We start from the raw sequence: 24,167 nt of genomic DNA on the forward strand, positions 1-24,167 counted from the left end.
GATTTTTGGATAACAGTTCTGCTACAAACAGCAAAACCGCTCCCAGTTCTACATATATCAAAAATTATTGTTGTGTTTCTTCTAAATGGAACACAGTATAGGGATTACACATTTAAATCTTACAGAAATCTTAAGCCAAAGTATTTCCTCCCTCAGAGTTTTTCTGTAATACCTTGCCAAATTCTCTATGGTCTTGCGAAATTTTGTATTGAGAACACGATGAAGAGGTATCAAAGTCAAGACTTGGTTCCAAAGGTTGAAAGAGCTGGTGATGGAAGGTCGGAAAAGGTCTCTCTGTTTCAGGAAAATCAAGTTCAGCTGCTAGAGCTGTAAGAAAAGAGTTATTCAAAAAACAAACAACCAACACTCCCTCCTAAAAAACAATCCCCCTCAAAAAAACTTAATGGACATTTCACACCTTGCTTCCATATGCAGTAAATAAAGCATATGGAATTCTGTAGGTATAAAAATACTGTTTTGTTTTGTTGTTTTTGGATTTTTTTACAAATACATACAATTTTTAAAAAACCAAAACAAAACCAGAAACCTTTACAGCTTCCTATTCTTTCACTTTGATAGGTGGGTACAAAAAAGCAGTAAGAAAGTGCAACACTGATGCAATTTTTTTTTTTAATTAAAATATGAAGTCCACAGCTCTCTGTTCAGCACTTGTAAGGCTGCATCAGAAGTAGCGTGGCTCCCCAGTACAAAACACACAGTGGCAACAGTGGAGCAACTCCAGTGAAGAGCCTCAAGGATGATTAAAGGATGGATGAAGCACATGATGTTCAAGAGAAGCTAAAAAACAGAGTTTGTTCAATCTTAAGAAAAGGCTTGGGGGTGTGAGGGAAGGGTCACAGAAATCTCTGATGTCTACTACATCCTAAGAGACAGTACAGAGAAGATGCAGTGAATCTTCTTGAACATGCTCAGTGAAAGAAAAAGAGATAATGGACACAGGATGGAATACAGGAAATTGTGGTTGGATATAATGGGGGGAAGAAAAAAAAAAAGAGAGGGAGAAGAAGAGAAGAAAGTTGTTAAAATGTTGCCCAGGGGGTGTGGAATCGCTGTCCTTGGAGATATTCAGAACTTACCTAGACAAGGCCTTAAGCAACTTAGTCTAAGTTGGCTCTCCTGTGAGCAGGAAGGGGAATTTGGACCATATAACTAATCTAGACCAGGAAGGACTTCTATAATCTATAATTCTATGATTCCAGGTTTTCAAACATTCCAGGAGGAAGCGGTTCAAATTAAAACACTAGCATTATCTTAATGATAACTAATAATGATGTTCTTATTTTCATGGATTGTTACAATTTTTAGAGCACAGAACTCCTGTCAGCTTATTAATCACTGTTTCTTCAATTATGTGACTCTACATGAGTAATAAAGTATTATATATTGTTGTCTCTACCTTCCTGAAACAAAAGTTGTGCATAAACAAGGGGTAAGATTGTCACAGATGACAAACAGCTTAGCCATGGTAGCAGGAAGCTGTGCAGAACAAGGCTGTGATCAGACAGATGCCTGATCAGACTTCAGACTATCTTTTTTTTTAAACTACATATGCTATGTCGACATATATATAAAACAAAGCATGAAGAACAGCAAAGTTCTTGCATATAGAATCCTTATTGACTTTAAAATCTAAGTTGAATATTAATAATATAGACTAACACATAACAAACTCCTTCTCATTCTGCATGAGGAGAGCACAACACAAACAACCTTTAAAATGGCAAACACCTTGGAAACGTGTATTGTCCTCCGAGTTCAAGTCTCCAGTACAGTTCCCCAAGATCTGCTGTAGCTGACTTTCTTTATAAAGGGACATCTCTCCTTCTGGCAACCGAGTTTCAAATGCTCCAGACAAATTCTCTTGCCTCTGCTGCAAGGTAAAAGGCAGCGAGGAGTTCCAAGGGTGGCTTGCTGTTCCTCTTAGAATTCGATCTTCTGTGCTATCAGAAGACAATCCTGAAATAGTAAGCTCAATGTTCACAGTTTTGCATATAAACCACTTGCATGAAGTCACCTGAAAAGACACTGCTTAATATCCTGCTCTGTGGTTTTGTTTCTTTAATTGTCTCCTGTCAACGCTCCCACAAACCTTACCACAAATTTCCACAAATTCAAGTTGTTAATACCGAATTAGGTAGCAGTCAGTACAGCTTAGCACTTTTAAAGTATGTAGAGCTAGGAAATACTGAAGCAATAAAATCAGAAAAGAAGTAATACTATTGTTTTATGCTAGCAAGCATATTTTTACTTCCTAACACCTATAAATGTCAATTCTTTACCATAATCTTGAATATCTTTAAGACATGGGGCAGTAGTTTCATTCATGCTTAAACAGAAATTGCCCAAGAAATCTGAGGGAATCAAGGAAACCAAAATTGTGTTCCCAGTCAGCTCACCAACCCCTCTTTGTCTATATGCTTACAGAAGAATTGCACAACGCTAGCAGGAAAGGTCATCAGGAAGCACTGACTGCACGGTGAGGACACAGCTAGACTTGAAAAATTTATTCATGCAGCTGAATAACCAAAGCCTTTGGTATTTTTCTTCCAAAATTAAAAACCAATAAACAGAAAAGCTACAAATGATCTTAAAATTTGCTTTGGCCTTCTAGATCAATAAAACACATATTTGTCAAGAATTATGAAGTTTATTACTCAAAATAACACCAGTTTAGAACATTAGGGTTAAAATGAGCCACTGAAATCTCAGGCTGTAAAAACTGTGGTCTTCAAAAACTGATTTATAAGCATGGAATAACTCATATAAGCATACGTTGTTATGAGATCAGATATGTGGCAGATTTACACAATGTTAAGCCTTAAAGTAAATAAATCCACAGGTCACTATCTAATCACTTTAAACTCACTTCCCATGTTCACAAGTGACAATGTCAGGATATAGAGGACCAACCATATATTTATTATAAAGGAAATATTTTTAATCTCATGAAAAACTGACAATATCAAGAGGCAAACTGCAAGTAAAAAAGAATATGAATATGTATTTCCCAGAAAACTATTAGAAGACAATATGGCATTGAATTACATTTTCACAAATAAGTTATTAAGATTAAATTACTACTATGACAAGCAGATACTGGAACAATTTTCTTGGCAGCAAGACAACAGTCATAGCTCTGTAACAATCTATGATAGTTATCGATGAGAAAGCTTTTGTATCAGGTGGGGGATCAGGTGCTTTTTTAAATTTTGCCACTTGAAAACTGCTGTTGTTACTTGCTTACTAACATATCAAAATATCCTTTGCCAAAGCAGATGTGTTACAAGGTTAAATTATTATAAAAGTAAAAAAACCATGAGCACATAATGAAACATTCTAGTTACATTCAACTCTAAGACATATTAATCATTGTTAAGTGAAGTTCCATATTAGTCTGTTTCAGAGGAACTTGTCCAGTGAGTTAGACCCATTCTATTATAAAATACAGAGAATACACAATTTTACTTTTACAAGAACAACAAAACCCAAACACTTACCAGTGTCAACAGGCCTTACATCCAATGTTTCATTAGTTAAAATGCTTCCAGTGGAAATTGTTGAAGATAAGTCACAGGGTTTTCCTTGCATGAAAGCCTCAGAACCCAAGTCCATGGATACGACTTTAGAAAGTACTTCCTAGGGTGAAATAACACCCATTACCATGTATTCAGATGTCTGTAATTCAAGCTTTAAAACTACACATCTTATTCTGAGCTCAGGTCAAGTGTAGAAGCCTTCATGTTTTGCACAGTCAGGCAAACACAGGTTCATCATTGCTCAGTACAGAACATTCACACCCAATGTCCCAGACACACCACGCCCCAACAGCCCCCTCCCTCCACACACAACACGCACACACACCCACGCACACAGTATCAGAAAGCCTCTCAGAACCGCATACAAATCATGACACCTGGAAGATGATCTTCTGGTGGTCAGATTTGGCTATTTCTCATCACAGACCCACTTAACTAGAATTGTAGATCTCAGAGGAACATCATGCAATACATTAAAAATTCTTGAATTTTACAAGTACTTGCAAGACTAAGTATTTTTGCATATAGAAGACTAACTTAAAAATTAATTATATTAAATTAATAAAAAAAATATACAAAATGTTCTAAGATTTTAGTTTTGAGGTAAGCTCTACAAAGTCACAAAACAGAATACAGGGGTTCTTGTACTTCCAAATTCTGAAGAATCAGATGTGAACATTTCTTCCTAAACTCTGATTTAAGATGTGCACTAAAAAATAGAAGACAAAAATCTAAGAACCCCTTCCCCTATATTTTTCATTACATACTACCTTATATATTTATCATACAGCTATTTAAAAGTAATATTACATACACATATTACATATGTTATACACAGCATTTTTTAAAATACTTTTTTTATCTCCTGACAAAACGATGGGATCTTTGAGGAAAAAGCAGGGGATATGGTTGGTGTTGAGTTTGGCAAGGCTTTTGACACTGTCTCTCACAACATTCTTGGATGGATGGACAACAAGATGGGTAAAAAACTGGCTGGATAATCAGGCTCAGAGGACAGCGATTAAGGGGTTACACTTTGTCTGGAGGTGGGGAGAAAGCTGAGTACCACAGGGCTCTGCCATAGGACCTCTTTAACACCTTTGGCAATGACCCAGCGGAGGTGACACCATACTCTTAACAAGGTTGTGGGTAACACCAAGCTGGGAGCACCAACTGATACAGTAAATGTCAGGGCTGACATCTAGGGTGGCCCTACAGCAATGTTATGAAACTTAGCAAGAGCAAATGCCAAGTCCAGCACCTGGGAAGAACCCCGTGTACCAGTTCAAACTGGAGCCTGCCTGGGGAACAGCCCTGTGAAAAAGGATGCAGGTGTCTCATCAGACAGCGAGCTGAGAGTAAGCACATGGTGTATCCTGGCAGCAAGGAGAGGCAACAGCAACCTGTGCTGTACGAACAGGAATATAGCCAGTAGATCCATCACAGTGACTACCTCTCTTCACCTGGTGCTTGTTATACTGCTGCATCTAGAATATCACACCCAGACTTAGGCCCTCCATAGGCAGAAAGATTTCATCACAAAACAGAGTACGGTATTTTGCATTGTTATTTTGAGATCACCAACCGTATTATCAAGTCTGAATGATGGTCCAGAACGTGCTGTAACTCCCTCTCCAATTTCAGCAGCAAGAACTGGTGAATCTGGAGCCACTTGAGGATCCTGGGACCGGCCTGAACACAAATGTAATAGAAGTGATAAGGAACAGGAAGCAAAGTTCAGGTTTGTGGTTAGCAATTTTCTCTGAACACCAGATGGCAGTGACATTCTACTGCTGCAGTCCTCGCTGTTAGTTGCAGTCCTCACTTACTAGGGCACTGATTTTGCCCATCCTTACCTCTTTCTTCTCACCTACAATATACTTTCTGCTCCACTGTACCACCAATTTAACTGGCAACCAGTGGATCTCCTTGACCAGCCTTCCTAAAATTCCTAACTAGCCTGACTGCTTTGCAGAATGAAACAAGGCTTTGCTAATGTTACCACTATCATTAATTGAAGTGGGGGGAATCTTCTGCCCTCTACCTTTACAGTGATTACAAAGAAAAGCAGACATTCCACATAGATCAGAGAAATCAGAAACACTGAACTACTTAACTATAGCACAACTACTACCATGGAACTGAATCATCCTTCCCATAACGCTCTTACACACAAAAATAATGAAGATCAGTATCTGTGCAAAAGAAGCACCAAAGCAGCATCAGAAAAATGCTATTTCTGTCTTCAGTGCTGACAAGAACCTTCAAAGTTTGATAATTCTTTTAAGATTGTAAATTAATTGCCAACAAACAACTCTCAAATCAGTGTTCTTATTTCCAGTAATAATTTTCAAGAAAGAAGTGCTAAATATCAAACTGAAATTAAACAGCAGAAGTGAAATATGTATGTTTTGAGCAATGTAGTGAAGAAGGTATGTTGTATCGGCAATGGTTATAAACTGGGAGAGGGCAGATTTAGATGAGATATCAGGAAGAAATTCTTCACTGTGAGGGTGGTGAGACACTGGAACAGGTTGCCCAGAGAAGTTGTAGATGCCCCCTCCCTGGAAGTATTCAGGGCCAGGTTGGATGAGGCTTTGGGCAACCTGGTCTTGTGGAAGGTGTCCCTGCTCATGGCAGTGAGGTTGGAACTGGATGGTCTTTAAAGGTTCCTTCCAACCCAAACCATTCTATGGTTCTATAATTTCTCTCAATTCTACAAGGGCTGCTAGTGACTGAGACATTTCAAATCCCCAGCATTTCTGAGGCTCTATTCATAGGCAGATCTTACAACATTTTGTGAATCCTAACACTAGTTTATAACTTGTGTAAACTGAAACTCGGTTTCTTACTGGAAGCTGGAGTCCAGTTGTTCCATTTTTCCCACTATACAAAAAGGGGGGGAGGTTTCCTCTGTGAGGTGACACTAGTGAAGTATCTATATGATGTGATATTTATGTATCTCAAACAATTTGAAACATTTTGAAAGTCATTTCAGGGAAAAAAATAAGGTTTCCTCTAGTCACTATCATCCAGTACTCTTCCAGAAGAAAGTGCAAGACACGAGAGGAAATACATCTAAAATACAATTATTTGCACTAAAAGAGAAGTTAGCCTATTCTGAATTCCTTTATTATGTTATTACATTAGATGCTAACTGACTGATCTCAAAATAAAGGGTAAAGAAATTCTCAAACAGCTTTTTTTTCTCGTCACACTCACAAATTCTCCAGAAACTTCTAGCAGGCTTGTTCCTGATCATTTATGACATTTTGATCTGTAACCAAACAGAGCCATTGGCAATAGAATTTGCAAATAATATGAAGAGTGGAAGAACAATTAGAACTGCAGAATGTTCTAGAGGAACAACAATGCAGTAGCAGTGCAATGGTAAAAATTACCTCAACCTCCTGCAAAGCTGGGTCTGTTAAACAACACTGCTCCAATATAGACAGAATTATAAATCAGAGTACAGAACACTGGTTTCTGATCCCTTTCCTACAATACGTGACAAAGCTCCTCAGGTTTACAGGAAAGGTAACTTTTAAGGTTTGAGTAGAACAAGGTGGCAACAAGCTCCTTGGTTGGACGTGGCAGTAGTGCAACTGACTCTAGATACACTGCAGAAGTCTGCTCGTCTTTGGAGCGGAATACAGGAGACAGAGGGTCCTGAAAATGAGCAAGGCCCTGGAGAAAATTCCCTGAATCAGCATGAGAACTGAAATCATATAATCTCTTGGTACTGAAGTATGTTCATAGCAGAAAAACCACACAGTACAAAAGATTTCTAAAAGAAAGTAATAACAAGAAGCAGTGGCTAGAAATGGCTGTCAGACATCCAGAAACTGGAAACAGACCATTTATTTTATAATTTGATAAAAAATGAAATGCTGGAAGAAGCTACCAAAGAATTCTCAATTTCCTGATACCTTTACATCAAGATTAGATATATTTCTTCAAGAAATGATGTTATCTTCTAAAGGATATCTGCACGACAGGTAGTAATTTAGGATATATATGAGATGAGATGCAAGCATTTAATACTCTCTTGTATATAAATTCTATGAAGAGCTATGCTACAAATGCTTCATTATTATACTGCAATAACCTGCATTGTTCTTGTGATATTAAGACAAGGGATGAACAGTAGCAATTTTATGCTATGAACCAAATTATTTAATTAAAAATACAACAGGCTCATATCTCATAACTTTATTACATTAATATCCTTAAAAAACTGTATTTGGTGACTCAAAAGAGTTTTTTATTCTCTTCTCCTCCCTTCAAAATAATAGTGCAAGGCTCTTCTTCCTCACAGCTTCCCGACATTGACATGGGACTTTCATGTTTTAATCTCCTAGTCACCACACTGTGACAAAGAATTTGTTTAAAAACTGCGGCTGTAATATCCAGAATGCATTTCCCCCCCCAACAGAAACTGCAGTAGAATAGCAGCAATTAATTTAAGGTGCAACTGGAAAGACAAAAGACTGACTAACAAACTGCTCAGTGAAGACAATATAAAAACAGGGATTGGTTAGAATTCAACTACACAGACAAAGAAAAAAGTTGTACTCCATGCTAGACTGGCTAAATTGATGATGGGTAAGACAGTCTGTCACAATAACGAATTATGGACAAATATTTGGGATTACTGAAAATAAATTGAAATCTTAGGTTAGCTTGGATCACACAGAAAATAATCATGCTTGGAATAACATCTCTGTATAGGGTAGCAATACTTGAAGATAATCACATCTGGAACACTGCTCAAGGGGACTGTTAAAAGATGAAGATGAATAAAGAGGGAAAAGCCCGTTGATATGTAATGAAGGAGAACTGTCAAAGAGATGTATGTGTCAAATCTAGTCATTATTTTCAGGCTGACTTCCTAAGGAAATGAGGTTTATGCCATCAAACTGCCTGTCTCCTCTGTAGGGTTACTCTGCAATTCCATACTAAGAATTTGCATTCTATTAGCCCATTTTCACAGAATCACAGAATGGTGGAAGGGACCTCTGGAGATCATCTAGTCCAAGCCCCCTGCCAAAGCAGGTTCCCCAGACCAGGTTGCACAGGAAAGCGTCCAGGTGGGTTTTGAACATCTCCAGAGATGGAGACTCCACACCCTCTCTGGGCAGCCTGTCCCAGGGCTCTGGCACCCTCACAGTAAAGAAGTTTTTCCTCATGTTTAAGTGGATCCTCCTGTGTTCCAGTTTGTGCCCATTGCCCCTTGTCCTATCGCTGGCCACCACTGAAAACAATCCGGCCCCATTCTCTTGACACCCACCCTTTAGGTATTTATAAACATTGATAAGGTCCCCTCTCAGTCTTCTCTTCTCCAGGCTAAACAGACCCACCTCTCTCAGTCTAACCCCATAAGAAAGACGTTCCAGCCCCTTAATCATCATTTTAACCAAACTGGATTGAGAAGAAATAACAAGTGTCCAAAGTTCCTAACTCATCTTGTCATACATCAGTGGCATGGCAAGAGAAAGCAATCCAAACCTTAGTCTCACTGGTGGCACTTACTGCAACATCACTCTAACAGTTACCTGTCCTCTCTGGCCATCAACCAGCTGATCGGTTTTGGGGACAGACCTGTTGGAGAGCAGTGAAGGGGAAAGGGATCTGGGAGTCCTGGTGGACAGCAGGATGACCACGAGCCAGCACTGTGCCCTTGTGGCCAGGAAGGCCAATGGCATCCTGGGGTGCATTAGAAGGGGTGTGGTTAGTAGGTCGAGAGAAGTTCTCCTTCCCCTCTGCCCTGGTGAGGCCACATCTATCGTAAGTAAGAATTTTTACTTCACCTTAAATTTCCCCTTCAGAAATTTTATATTTACCACAGACTGTAGATTTTCTTGCTGAAGATACTGCACTAGTTACCAAAAGCATGACAGAGTGCTTCACAGTCTTCAAATTACAAACATACTGTTGACAGTTTTGGTAGCTGAACTGCTCAAAAGGACAATCCTCATAAATACATGATCACAGAAAGCTTTGCCCCCTTTTTTTTTTTAATAAATATAGATGTTCACAATAAGTTTTCTAATCCTCTTACATACACCATTGCACTGTTCATACATAATGCTCACTGATGTAAAGAGATACTACACTAGGATATTTTATATTAACTTGGTAATGGCTGATCTAGCAATGTTCCTACAACTTACTCAGAAAAATACAAGCCTTTTCTTCTAATATTGTTAACACAGGCAGGATTCTTTAGTGATAACTTAGGTTTAAATATAGGCATATTTCAAAAAGAGTATTCTGAAAATTAAAGGAAGCAGTTGAAAAAAAAATGAGCTTATAGGTACTTATTCAAAACAGCTTTAGTTCCTATTAAACCTTGATTGAATTGAAAAGGATGTCTCAACACAAACTAAATCAAAAGTTATCTTAAGATTTGGGGCAGCAGTGAAACTCCCAGCAAAACCAGGAGGTGCATACTACATAGCTGTATTGCTCATGAAGATGTATTTAACGCCCTGAAGGAAGAGGATTTCCTCACCTGAATCATGAATTTTCAGCAGTCACCATCAGCACCTCTTGTAATAACCTACTTGACTGTTTATTTTGCCTTGGACTTCCATTAGAGATTTGTTCCTTGTAGTTTGCTATGCTCGAAGGTAACCTGCCTTCTTCATGAAGAGCGTGACTGTAGGGTTCACATACACATACTCCCCAACAGTCGAAATCGGAGAAGATTCTCCACCAAGAGAATCTGTTTTATCTGAATTTAAAACATTCTGAAACAGTTTTGGTACAGAAATGCAGTGTCCTGCACTTCATGAAAAACATTAAGATGCACGTTCTATTCTACAGAAGTAACCTGCTGAATTTGTTCAGTGCTCCATTTTAACAAAGGGAGCCATATCAGGTCAGTGAAAACCTTTGCATTACTCAGCCTATGGATTATACAGGTTAAAAGATTATACAGGTCATAGACTTCTCAAAAAATAGCTCCTAACTCAAATAAAATATTTCTTCAAAAAAATTTCAAACAAGTTTTTCCACATACCAAATTCAACAAAACTTTAATTAATTTTTCCAAATCCAGAGGCAATATAACTGCTCTGCTCTGGCTTAAAAGATTTATTTTCTTCACAACCTGCTTCACACAACAGCCTTTTTTGGCTACTCAATCCAATAAAAAAAATCTTCAGCTTTTTACTACCTACCATGACCAATGGTTAGACAATAGAGGAGTAAGTCACCTGTGGATCACAATGGGATTACGCAGCAAATGAGTATTCCCTACTCTAAAACTCCAGTGGATAATATTTCAGAAAACTTTGTATTTTGATTTTTTTTTTTTTAAGATGTGTAAGACTAAGCCAAGTGCTTTTGAAAATATAAATATATTCTTCAAGCAAAACCTTCACCAATAAAACTTGTCTAATCAAGATTCCAAATTGGTCCAACAAAAATCATTCTGTATAAACTGATCCTTACTAGCATTAATTACTTTTCTTTAATTAAAGTGTCCCATATCAGCTGCTTCATTACCTTGCTCACAATGAATGCCAGCCTGACAGGCCTGTAATTTCTCTGATTGTTCTGCTTAGCCCTTTCAAAAACACTGGCACAATATTAAAACTTTTGTAAAATATGCATTAAATTTTAGTTATGAAGAGCATTTAAAAAAAACAAAGTTTACATTTAGAAGACATCAGTTTGTTGTACCTGTTAATTAAAGTTCCCTACAGAGAATTGCAAAGCATTGCATGCAGACTGTAACTAACATACTTAGAAAATGATAATTGCTTTGCGTAGTTGCTCTTTGAAATTTTTATTGTTTTGTAAACTGAAATAAAACCTAAAAAGATTGTATCAAAATTTCTGTAGAAACTTGATACTAACTCCTTATTTAAAAGATTTCATACTCATTTTCTTGGTATGCTCAAAAGCTAAACCTTTAAACACCATCCATCAACTCTGATGGTTCTCTTTACAATTATTGTACAATTGTGTATTAACACAGACCCTGTGCAACAGAAAAATGAACAGGGAACTTTAGTCATGGAATTACAGTGGAATTTACTTTCTTGGTGAAACTGTTTTGATTATGTTTTTCCCAACAGCTAATGACAGGATAAGCTTTTCTCAGCTATAACTCACTTTGCTAGTATATAAATCATACCTTAAAAAAGGCAACAGTATCAGCTATTATTTCATTATCAATCATCTTAAAGAATCTTCAGAAAATATTAATTTCCTCCAATCTGTATTTCTCAGGAACAGCAGCATTTATTATATATTTTATATCCATATATACATATATATACTTTACCTGCAAAAGAAATGTTGCAGCTCTTTGGTGTGTCTACCTCTGGTATAACACTAAGTTCATGTTGCTCCAAATCAAGCCCTAACTTGACTTTTACCACAGGGGGTTTCGAAGATCTCCATTTCTGTTCTCTACACAGAATTTTCTCAGACTGTTCTGTAAAACAGAGTTTTGCATGTTGCAATCATATATATATAAAAATATATAAAAAGCAAATTAACTTGGGGAGATGGAAGAGAACTCCATCTCAGCTGCAAAATGAGAAAAATGATAATGAAAAATACTAAACATCCTTACCAGTTTGCTCAGCTGGACCAAGGCACTGTGAAATCATTTTACTTCCGTGAAATTTACTCCTGCCACAATTCTCTTGCTGGTAGTTTTCTGAGACTTGGAAAAAGTCAGTCCTATTAATCCAGTCAGGCTTTTGTGCCTCTGTCATTTCTTCATTTGTGCAGATATATCTCACCTTAGAAAGCGGTGGAGGAGCGGGGGGGGAAGCAACAGTACATAATATTATATTTATACTCATTCATCAAACCAGCATTTTCTTGTGTGTATTCCAAGCAGGACAATATTGAGCACTTTAATAAAGTAGTTCAAGTATGCAAGATACTGGACAGACTTGCTCAGCTTACAAAAACATTTGGACCTATAGGTATTTTATTTAGCTCTAGAAACTTAATGTGTTAAAACATAATTATTCACATTTTCAAAGCCTCTGTTATGAGGCTGATTATATCAGCATACTTAGCATTTTTAACAGGAACAATTCCTGAAAAGTCTGCTTTTAGTTTTCAGCTCCTGAATTCAGGAATTTTAGCTGTTTAGAGACTGCAAAAGCAAGAGACAGGGACTCTAGGCAACAGTATTTGTCTAAGAAGGGTTCTGTTTGGGGAAAAAAAGAAAAAAGGGTGGGGGAAGGAGCTTCTTCAGAAACTCAAAAATAAACTTGTTTTTTTTCTTCTGTTACTCAGAAACAAGCAAAATTACAAGTCAAGATTGCAGCTGCCAAACCAATTTCCTAACGGGTACACATAAAAAGACAAACTTGAAAAGATAATCTATTTAAAATGCTGACAATATCCTTTGAGGTACTGCTTAAGCATTAACACAAGAGCTGTTTTACACATACAGCTGCATTTCTAGAGCTGAAGAGAACTATACCTGCAGATATTTCAGACAACATAACTAACTCAACAGGCATTATGTTCAGAGACCAAGCACAGAAGTTCATGCTATTTCTGTTACATTTCTGTTACAACAAAATGGCACTCTTGGGGCTCACAGAAAAGATCTACTGATTACAAATCACAAGTCCTAATTACAATTTTCATTATGGTAAATCACCCAAAACTATCAACACTCCATGGGATACTTTGCTAATTGGTAGCATTCACTCTTAAGTTTGATCACCTACTAGATGATTCACCATGCAAAGCATTTTTAAAGCTTACCTGCTTGCTCAGAATTTCTTTCAAAGCCTCTTGCTGTCGCTGCATTTGTTCCTTCAATTTATCTTGCCTCTCTAAAAGTAGTTGTTCTTGTATTTTCTGTCTAGAAAGAAGAGCTTCTCTTTGTGCATCCAGCTGCTCTTGCAATTCTTTCAAATACTTTTGCTGAGCTTGGATGCTTTCTGATGAGGCCAACACTCTGTCCCTTAAATTCAGTATACCAGAATAATTTAACGAAGATGCATCTCCTGTTTCTGATATCAAGAATTCCTCAACACCTTGGGCTTTAGATTCTTCATCAAATAAAGTCATGGGTTCAGAAAGATTAAGGGGTTGTTCAAGGCTTGTTTTGACAGCGCTCTCTGCAGACCCCTGCTGACATGCCAAAGAGTCAACTGAAGCTGACTGAACTACATCAGATCCCTTTGTTGCTGGCAAGAGGGGTGTCTTAAGTGGAGGCTCTTCTCCAGCTTCTGTCTCTGTTTGATGGCTAGACATCTTCTGAGATGACTCTTTAAAGTGCACTGTTTCTGAAGGCTTAGAGGAATCTTCTGCAGGCAAAACAAATCTAACGTGTTGCACACGCGCTTCAGGTTGTGTTCTCGCTGCAGTGACATCTTTCATGACTAACCCTGATGGTAACTGGAAGCAAGATGGTTCCCTGACATGATTACCGCAAGTTTCCGACATTCCCACTTGTTCCTGTGAAGGACAGCCACACGGCGAGCAAAACTCTCCACGCTTCAATTCCGATGCTTCTAAAAACCGCGTATGTCTGCCAGGACAAACATTACGGCTTTGCTCTTCATGCTTCCGTGAAGATGTTTTCTCCAATGTACGCGATGTTCCTGAAAACACCGGTAGCGACCGTGCACACTCTTGTGCATGAGCTTGTTCAGATGACTGGTATTGTGTTGGCGGCACTCCTTGCCTCTGTAGAAGTGGTTCTGAGACAGGCTTTAAACTAATGAATGTTGTTGACACAGAGCCCGGAGGCATTGCAGAAGTAGACAAATATCTTTGCTTCAATTTGTTCTGATACTCCTGTAGATGCTTTCTAGCTTCTTCAACGGTCTGTTTGTGCAGCCTGAACAGAACAGAAATCTTTCCAGAGTGGTGCAAAGATAAACATCAATTTTAACAATCAAAGTAATTCAAATTATTTTGAAACAGGCAACTCAGATTCCCATTTCATAAAGGAACTCACCTATTTTGCTGTAGCAGGCGTTGTTGATAATTACGAATCACCTGTAAATGGCTGTCTTCTCTAGGAGTCTTGGTTTCTGATACAGAAGTATTTCCAGTCTAATAAAAATAAAATAATTCTAAGTGCACACAGACAAACAGCTCACAGAAAGCCATTAAAGCATCACTTTTAAACTGTATGTTCTTTCTCTTAAGTTTATAGAAGCCACTCTGATTTAGGTCTGTGAGATTCCAGCCTGAGGCAATGAAGCTAAAGCAGTTTCAGGAACAGATGGCCTACAGCTCCTCTCTCTTGGCAAGTCAAGCATACACCGTCAAAGCCAACAGTGCTTACAGCAGCTTAGCTCAAAGAGGTAAATGTACCCAATAGCAAACTCAGGGAGGAATGATCCATCAGAGCTGCATTTTCAAGGCACTCAGATTCTCAGAACAGTACAGGTTGCACAAATGATTCAAGATTTTAAGAAAAGATTACTTTCCTTCAACATCCTCAATAAATTCCTCTTTAAGGAGATGTTTGAGATTTAGACAGACCAAAACATAGAGGTGGAGTTTTTTGTCCTTTTTTTCCACCAAGATTTTTTCTTCTTCTTGAAAAAGGGTATGTGTACATGCATAATCATTATATAACTTTAATCTGATTTTACTACCAGGTATCTTAAACAGATATGCTGTCGCTGGGACCATGCAAAGACAATCCAATATTCAAAGTCCAGTGATATCATGTGAAATACAGGCTTCTACATTAGAAAAAAGGAAGCTTTTATATGTACAAACTTCTGATTCATAGCTTAAGAAATAGAAATTGATTGATCGTCTTGATTGATACCATTTAAAACTGGTAAATGGTGCTCTTGATTTTTATAACAAGGATAATTAAAAGACTACACATGATTTTCTACAGTTCTTCACCTCATGTTCCTCTTTGTTCTGCTGATCTGCAGAAGGAACGCTGTGGCTCTGCACCAGCTGACCTTGCTCTTTCTCCTCTTTTTTTTTCTTAGCCTCTTCCAAACAGGTTTGCATTTGGATCTTCAGAAAATCAGCCTCCAAACGTGCTCTCTCTTCTTCAATTTGTTTAAGCAAGGCCAGCTGTTCCTGTTTCTGTTGCTCTATTTGCTCATTCTATTGAGAAGAAAAATGAGGGTGAATCTCCAGAACTGAATGAAAATCAAAGACCCTTCACACACACCACATTCAAAACTTTGTTCCAACCTACAGCAGAAATTTTATTGCTTGTGACAGGCATTTCCAAATTATAAGAGGCCTTTAAAAATAGTTCCAAAGTTTACAATAATAATTTTGTTTTACTGGCTAGATTTTTCTAATAGTCCCTGAATCCATTTACTATTGCGCTATAATCTGTTCTCAAATTAATACAATGGATACAATCAGAATCAAATCATTCAGGATACATTATCATTTTCCAGAGACTGCAAAAGAAGTCCTTTCCTTAAATGGAATTCAGAAATCTACTTTGCATTTTATAGAGCTTTCCATCAAGAGCTCAACACATTTAAATGTTAATTCAAGCCTTACAAAACGTCTGAAACAGCTAATGTATAACCACTTTCAGAGCACTCCATAAATCTCTGACGTGGTTTGTTTATTTTTATTCTCTTTCCACGTACCTACCAGCTACAAATCACTTAGATCCATACACAGCAAGAGCATACATACTTTTAGAATGGAAGTGAAGAAAATATTCAGAGTACTGGCAAAGGTGGAAGTGGACAACAGCTTTTAATGAGACAGTCTGAATGGGAATGTCAGGAAGAGCAACACGAGAAAAAGCCAGACCTGAGAACAATTAATATGGGCATCACAATATATGCACCTGGGCAGGTGCAAAGTGGGAGAACATGAATGTTAAAGAAAAGAAAGTAACCACACTGTCACAGAGGATCTGCTGCTTTCTTTTTGATTTTATTTTTTCCTAAAACACTACTATTTTGTCCATTTTTTGTTTCCTGAATTTCTGAATTAACTGTACAATTTAAAGCTGCACTAAGACCTGAAATTAAACTTTTTGTAATTGATAAACCTCCACATAATACCTGGTAGGTCTCTAAGGATACAACAAAAATGAAAATATAATGAAACATGTACACAATATATATAAAGAAATAATACACAAAGTTATTATTTTCTAAATATAATAAATGCATTCCCATAGACACAAAATACTTCCTGCTTTTGTTTCCTAGTTAATTAAAAAACCCAAAAAACAAACCAAACCAAAATACTCAAGGTTTGTAAGCTTCTCCTGTCACTCTAAACACAATCCCACAGACCTTCCTACGCTAGTACACAGGGTTAGTAAAGTTTTCAGAGTTGTGTATTGTTGACTACACTGTCCCCAAAGCAAAGGAATTAATCTACAGTAATCTACAAGTAGGATTCTCATTTAATCACAGGGTGGCACCCCTTGCCTATAGCATTTGTTAGACTTTAAGAATCTGGGTTTTTCTTCTCTGTTCTAAATTCCAGACAGAGCTTAGTCATTTTAAAAAAGTTAATACACAGAGGCTAAGTATAGAGAATGTTAGAGCAAAAGTTTGTTACAAGCATGTTGAAAGGGTCTACAGCTGCTGTAGAACCTAAAGCATTTTAATGTCTTCTGTAAATCATTTTTTTTAACACCACAACTGATAGGAATAAGTACACACACTTACCCACTTTTGTCTCTCCTCTTCCATTCTAATTTTAGCTGCTTGTTCTTGAGGATGGATTAGAATTGAATTTTCAGCTGCAACTATATTTTCCAACATTTTCACAGAGTCTAAAATATACACGTTATTGAGCTGTAAATGCAGTCAGAAAGAGCCTTGTATCTTCTTTACATTTTGCTTTACAATTTCCCAACCTCTCTAAACAAAATGCCTAAGCTGCTCTTGAAAAGATAACCGTCTCCATCCCACTACCCTGCCTGACTCTGTAAACTGGAAAATAATTTTTATCTATTATTTAAGACTTTAGTGACCTTTCTTCATGTGTCTTTCTTGACCATACATTAATGGCCCAGGTCCAACGGGACTGCAGATTGCTTCTACTTGGCCTAATAGCAAGATCATCCCGAGGAATAAGAAGCCACACATTAACTTCTTGGAACAAAGAGGGTCTAGAACTGGCGCTTTCAGGGCAAATGATCATTTGGTGTATCCATGTACACGACTGAACTACATCACTTAATCTTGTTTTAAAAAACAAGCAACCTATGAAAGCAAAAAAACCCCAACCAAACAAACAAAAAAAACCCCAAACCAAAACACACATCCCACCACAACTTAATCACTTCAGAAATCCCACTTAGCATACAAATTAACCAACTTCAGCACTATAATAACCAAAAGAGCACAAAAGATAGAAATGGGAAGGAACCCCAAAATTATCTGGATACCAAACAAAACTGAACATCTAATTGCTATAAATTCCAGTTTTACAAAAAGGCTTTTCAGAATGGTGCCTAGAAGCAGAAAAAAACCACCATGATTTCATATACATCAGCTCATGCTTGTCTGGTGCACTTCTAGCTGTGAATCTCTGAAGTATCTGGCTTTTCCAGCTCAATAGGTAGAGAACTTCAATGCTCAATTTTGCACTGAGAATTCTACTCCTGGATGCAAACACCTATTAAAGCATGGCAACACCGAGTGTGACAACAATTTGGCAAGATTTAAAGATACAAAGGTATCTTGGACATCTTTCCACGCACTGTGGAGTGAGATAGGAGAATTGTACTTTCTGGCAACAAGACAAAAACACCACCACTAAAAATTCATTAAACAGTTTTGTTACTGTCCACCCTTATGAGTCTTTTTGCTCCTACACAACAAATTTTGATGCAAGTAGGTATTACATACCTTTGGCTTCACATACTGTGTTTTTCTGTTGCTCATAATTAAGTTCTAAATTACTTAATGGTTTCTCTTCACTAGCAATTGTGCCTGATTCAATAGTCTCGGTTTCACTTTGAATCTCTTTGTCACTTTTTGATGTCCACTCTTCCTTTTGGCTTCTAATCTTGTTCAGCAATTTCTTTAAGGCAAGTCTTGACTGAGGCTGCTGAGTTTTTGCTTCTTCATGATCTATAAAGAATATATACTGTTAAGAGTTTTGGGTAATGAATATCTTCACATCATAAAAACAAAAAGAAGTTTGTTGTTTGTTTCTTTGTTTTTTTAAAATTGCTTACACAGATGGACAATAGCTCAGGTATATTACCAAGTTTTAAAAGCTTAACAATATTTTCTTTTACCTGCAAGAGAGAAGCAGTAATTTGTCTCTACGTGCTATAAGAGGAGGGCTAAGCTAGTTGTAGTGTTTCAGTGTCAGACTACTCCTAGACTGTACTGCTGCAGAAATAAGTAGTACTATCCCTCCACCCACCTATATATTCCTGCCCTCTCCTTTGTATTAGCACTGGCAACATAATGCCTAACAGATCAAAAATGGATTGTGTCAGCAGAAGGATGAGGCAGAAATGTGTGGCCAAGCAGCAAAGTCCAAACACACTTCTTGTTCACAGCACATTATCCAGCACATACCACACACACAGACACAGACACTGCTGCCTACTCACAATATGGAGCAACTCAACCACAAACCTGAACATTAAGGACCTACAAAGTCGAGCTCTAACTTTGAAATATTTCAAAACACAAAATGAAAAATATTTAAGTTCGTACACCAGCACCATCCTATAATTTATACTAACTATACAGGAATGATTATGGCTACTAACAGTGTAGTTCTTACAACAATTAGAAATTACTCTCACTATACTAATGAACTGAAATAAATTAGAAAAAGAAGTCACATTTTAATTTCATAATCATTAGAGTATTATCATCCATGACAAACAGCATAAACCATTTGATACTGAAATACTTCACAGACATTAAATAATGTTAATACTTAAGACATTTTAGTTAATATTAATTTATTTGATATATTAATCTAAATCTCATCTACTGTAAAACCAGAAAGTTTAAGTTTTTAAAAGCCTTACTTTCTGATGCACTGGGGACCTCCTCTTCTGTCATCTGTTCTGATTCTTGTTGGGTATTACAAGCAGATTCTGGTTGAGTGTCACAAGCAGATTCTTGCTCCAAAGAGATATCAAGATCATTATCTTGAGATCTATCAGAAGGGGATGGCAAAGGTTGTGGCTCAAACTGCAAAATCAGGTCTCCTTTCATTTCTAATTAAAAGAACACAACCACATAAAACGACCCACTGGAATAAAAAGCAAACAACATTGCAAGGCTATGCTCATCATACAAACCCCTAAAAAGTTCAAAACCCAACAGCTTGTTTCACAACAGATTTAATCTATTTATTTTTTTTTCCAAAAGCAGAAGGTTCAAAATTGTTTAACCATTAATTCAGAAATTCTACAGGGTTTTCCACTAGAATATGCTATGTCTTTCAAAATAAAAGTTTATGTGCTAAAAGGCTCATCTGTACACCAAAAACACCACACAGGAACAATTACAGGCAGGAGGATCCCAGTAACTCCACCAGGACACACCCTGACCTGGCTGCCCACAGGGCTGTCACAGGAGAGAGTGACTGATCACAGGGGGCAGGTGTGAAATCCTAGGCTAGTGAACAGGGGTTTTCTCACAATCACCTTACAGACTGAGGGAGTTACTGCCTACAAAGGGTGTGGGACACATGCAAGATCATCTTGGGATTGTACACTTATTTTTGATATTTAGGGGAGGAACCAAAGGCAGGGAAAGGAAAGGATCGAGTTAGTTTAACGAGGAACACGTGAGGAAAAAAAAATACAAGAACAGTGGGATAAAAGGAGCCAGTCAGTACACTCGTCTGGCCATGCTCTGTGCCTGACAGTCTGTCCTGTCCTCTCACTAAATTCCATCTCCAGCTGTGTTCCTGGGTGAGGAACCCTATGTTTAGTATGCATGTGTGTCTATGGATATATAAAGGCCAGCAACTGGAGTGGTGACCAAAAGTCACTGGGGCACCTGTGTCCAGAGTGCTGCCAACAACTGCAGAGACCAGAATGAGAGCTTATTATGTGGGTATGAGTATCAGCACGTAGTGGCTAGCAATTCACAAGCCAGACTAGTCAGCAAGAATGACGAGAGGCTTCGGAGCTAGGTATCAAGCAGCCGTAAGACTGGGCTGGATACTGGACAGGCCAGGGGATCCATGAGTTGGCTAGTGGAGGGGTCAGGAGACCCAAGCCAGCTACAGGGGAGACCATGGGTCTCAGGGTCAACTCAGAAACATGTTGGCATATGTGTGCTCATCTCAGAGACAATCGGAGACGAGAGGATCCAGGGTCAGCTACTGGGCAGACTGAGTATTTGAGATCACTTATCACAGCAATCCACAGCATGTGCATGTCTGTGCATATGTTCACACCCCCAACTGGGTCTGTGTAGCAACAAACTGGGGTGAACGGCAGGAGCTGGGGGTTCACATGCCCAGGAGCCAGAAACTGGGGAGACTAAGGATCAAGGGCCAGTTGCTAGGTGGAGCGAGTGTCTAAAGCCAGTTACGAGTGACCCATAGCACATATTTGAGCGTACCAGTGCAAATGTGGACATGAGAGGTAACTCAAAGGCTACAGAGTCCAGGATGAATTACTGGTTAGACTGGGTGTCTAAGACCTGTTACTGGGGGATACACAGAGTGACAGGTAGAGGCCTGGGATGCAGAGGACAGCTACTGGGTAGACTTGATCATCTAAGATCAACTGCTGGAGGGATCCACACCATATCTACAGATGTATATCCCACTAACAGGCCTTCATCCTGATCAGCCAGAGCAGTGAACAGGATGGCACCGTTTGTGCTACTGCATTTAATGCAAGTGCTGTTTTCTGTGTTGGCCTGTGTGCGTGTGCACTGAACGCCCACTTGTGTGTGTGCCTAATGTGAATACACACACAGCCTTGCTACCAGCTGGACCTGGGAACAGGCCCTGTACTGGGCTACCAGATCAGCAACCTCCAACAAATTACTTACTCCTGCCTTCACTGCACATATCTTCAAACGCAAACTCCAGTTCCCTCTGCCATTCTTCCTTTATTTCCAGGCGTTTGTATGCAGGCAGAAAAAGCTGAGGTGGCATCTGTGCTACAATCTGTCTTCTGCGCATCCGATCCATATTCTGCATTTGCTCAAGTTCTTTCAGTAGCCTTTCCCTGTCCTTCGAGTACAAAGAAGGGATAACAAACATTTAGTGTTCACATTCAGACAGCTATAGGTCAGGACTGACAAAATACTTCCATTTAGTTACCATGAAGTTCGGTTAATCCTTCATGTTTAAAGTTAATTTTATTCTAGGGAGAAGGTGCTTCCTTGGGAGAAGGCTGTATCTGTCCTTTAAACACAAAAGTCATCAATACTACCTAGGAGACCTAGTGTTCAATACAGGATCAGATGGTACACCTGTAGGCCATCTTTCCTCAAAAGAATTAAATCTTCTGGTTTGTAAGATAAATCAGTACTTCCTTTGGCAAGTTACTGTTGACAGTATGTACTTCAGCAATTGCTACTCTAAGATGTGAACTAAATACTCTTTGCACACTACAGTTATACATGAAAGTTACTTTAAAAAAAGCTTTATTTGAAGTTTGGTTGGTTTGTTGTTTTTTTTTTTTTCCTGTTAACTTGATGAGCATCAGTAATACATCCAGTTCTCCATTTTAGTCAGGTTACTCATCCAGGGTAAATCATATCTCAACTGAAAAACAGGAAGCTTTTGCTATTTCTAGCTTCCAACAATACTTGTGAAGGTAACAGACAATAAAACAAATTTCTCTCTTTGTACCTAGAGTTATGCTCTGAAAGAAGTTTTTACTTCTTAAAGGAAACAATTTCAGTATTTCACAGTCTTTAAGTAAAAACTTTGAAATGTTCTCAAAAAAAAAAATGTTGCCTTCTTAATAATAAACTCTTTTGCCTGAAATGCAGAACAATCAACTCTAGCTAAAGCTGATATGTAAAGCAAAGCTCATCACCTATTAAAAAGAGCTTATCTTGATTATTACCAATTGATTAATAGCTGGTCAAACACTAAGGTAACAAAGATTAAAGAATGTTCTTCTAAACATTGGTCTTAAACCGTGTGCCTTCATTCTCTCTCATTCCAGACAGCCAAATAAGCAAACAGAGTTTGACAGGTTTTTAACACGTTCTGAAAACTCCACTCAGTCCATCCATCTTCCCCCTGTGACTAGAATTCCTTTACTAGCCATCTACCTACAACTTACTTAACACTGGCCATTTTGACACTAAAGCCAGGCACAACTACTTTGCCTACCTGAGCCAAATGGACCTTCTTCAAGGCATGACTTCCTCGGAGATGTGCCTTTTCAAGCTGCTCTCTTTTCTCCCTCTCTGCCTCTCTGTGTAATTCCTCCAAACGTTTCCCTTCTTCAGCAGCAGCTACCCGAGCATCTGGCTGGCAGTTAATCATTAGTTTAGTCCATTAAGTTCTTTATGGTAGTTTAAAGCATATGTAACAATAAATAAATGAATAATTCTGCAGCAAATAACTTAAAAAAAAAAGCATACAATGCCATGTGAAAACCTTGGAAGGTTTATAATTCTTGTTCGCAAGCAGAACCAAACTAGTTTTTTACCTTTGAAAAAAAATTATGCATATTTATATATTCCATAAGTGTAGGTATCCAAGTGTTCTAGTTTCAAGCTGTAGTAGGGACAATAATTTTGTATGATTTATTTTTCATAGCAAAGTGGTTATTTTTCCTACAATACAAGGCAACGTGAATAACACAGTCGATATTAGATTGACTACTTCTGTCTTCATGGTTTTGTTTTAAACAAGGCCAATAAATCCAGAAGGGTTTTCATTCTATTTGGGAAACTAGAAACAATCTGCAATTCTTAAATAAGGAAAAATCTTACTAACACAGTTATATTAAAAAGAATATCATTGCACATAAGCAAGGCTACAAAGACTAATATTTGGGAATTCTACATTACAAAGCTGAGCAAACTACAGTATCTCCTCTTATTGTTTAGGCCTAGTTCTTCAAATGTTAAGAAAACCTAAAACCTCAAAAATGAAAAATTTCATTAATGCACTGAAGAAAAAAATATTAACAGAAACAAATTTATTGAGAGCTTTTCTCATCTAAAAGAGGCTGATCCAGAACAGGAATTTAGATTTGTGGTCTCACATCACCAACAAACCAGACTGTTGTTTGGTTCACTTTTCAATAGCATTATGTTAATTCAAAAGTCACCTCTAACAGCTAAGCTGTTACTCCATCTCTCACTTTTCATAGAATCATAGAATGGTTTGGGTTGGAAGGGACCTTAAAGATCATGTAGTTCCAACCCCCCTGCCATCAGCAGGGACACCTTCCACTAGACCAGGTTGCTCAAAGCCTCATCCAACCTGGCCTTGAACACTTCCAGGGAGGGGGCAGCCACAACTTCCTTGGGCAACCTGTGCCAGTGTCTCACCACCCTCACAGGGAAGAGCTTCTTCCTAATGTCTAATCTAAACCTCCCCTCTTTCAGCTTAAACCCATTTCCCCTTGTTTTGTCATTAACTGCCCTTATGAAAAGTCCTTCCCCAGCTTTCTTGTAGGCCCCCTTCAGGTACTGGAAGGCCGCTATAAGATCTCCCCGGAGCCTTCTCTTCTCC

The 24,167-nt window shown here is 38.1% G+C and overlaps 1 protein-coding gene and 1 non-coding gene across 2 annotated transcripts in view; both read right to left on the minus strand.

Annotated features, from left to right (window-relative positions):
• CEP295 (centrosomal protein 295) overlaps nucleotides 1–24,167 on the minus strand; it is a gene marked incomplete at its 5' end in the record, with an annotated part of 42,008 nt that overhangs the window by 9,051 nt on the left and 8,790 nt on the right. The window contains 17 exon segments of the mRNA XM_029085048.1: nucleotides 173–327; nucleotides 1,750–1,977; nucleotides 3,519–3,657; nucleotides 5,143–5,249; nucleotides 9,338–9,348; nucleotides 10,081–10,225; nucleotides 10,228–10,293; nucleotides 11,854–12,006; nucleotides 12,148–12,319; nucleotides 13,308–14,391; nucleotides 14,512–14,609; nucleotides 15,423–15,635; nucleotides 17,186–17,292; nucleotides 18,374–18,598; nucleotides 19,522–19,713; nucleotides 21,512–21,695; nucleotides 22,812–22,952. Of these exon segments, the coding sequence (XP_028940881.1) occupies nucleotides 173–327; nucleotides 1,750–1,977; nucleotides 3,519–3,657; nucleotides 5,143–5,249; nucleotides 9,338–9,348; nucleotides 10,081–10,225; nucleotides 10,228–10,293; nucleotides 11,854–12,006; nucleotides 12,148–12,319; nucleotides 13,308–14,391; nucleotides 14,512–14,609; nucleotides 15,423–15,635; nucleotides 17,186–17,292; nucleotides 18,374–18,598; nucleotides 19,522–19,713; nucleotides 21,512–21,695; nucleotides 22,812–22,952 (3,420 nt within the window).
• LOC114818590 (small nucleolar RNA U2-19) lies at nucleotides 3,907–3,985 on the minus strand. Its single transcript, XR_003766209.1, has one exon. It is a non-coding gene; the product is annotated as a small nucleolar RNA U2-19 (small nucleolar RNA).

Source organism: Antrostomus carolinensis, unplaced genomic scaffold (genome assembly GCF_000700745.2).
Source record: "Antrostomus carolinensis isolate BGI_N321 unplaced genomic scaffold, ASM70074v2 scaffold6260, whole genome shotgun sequence".
Taxonomy (NCBI): domain Eukaryota; kingdom Metazoa; phylum Chordata; class Aves; order Caprimulgiformes; family Caprimulgidae; genus Antrostomus; species Antrostomus carolinensis.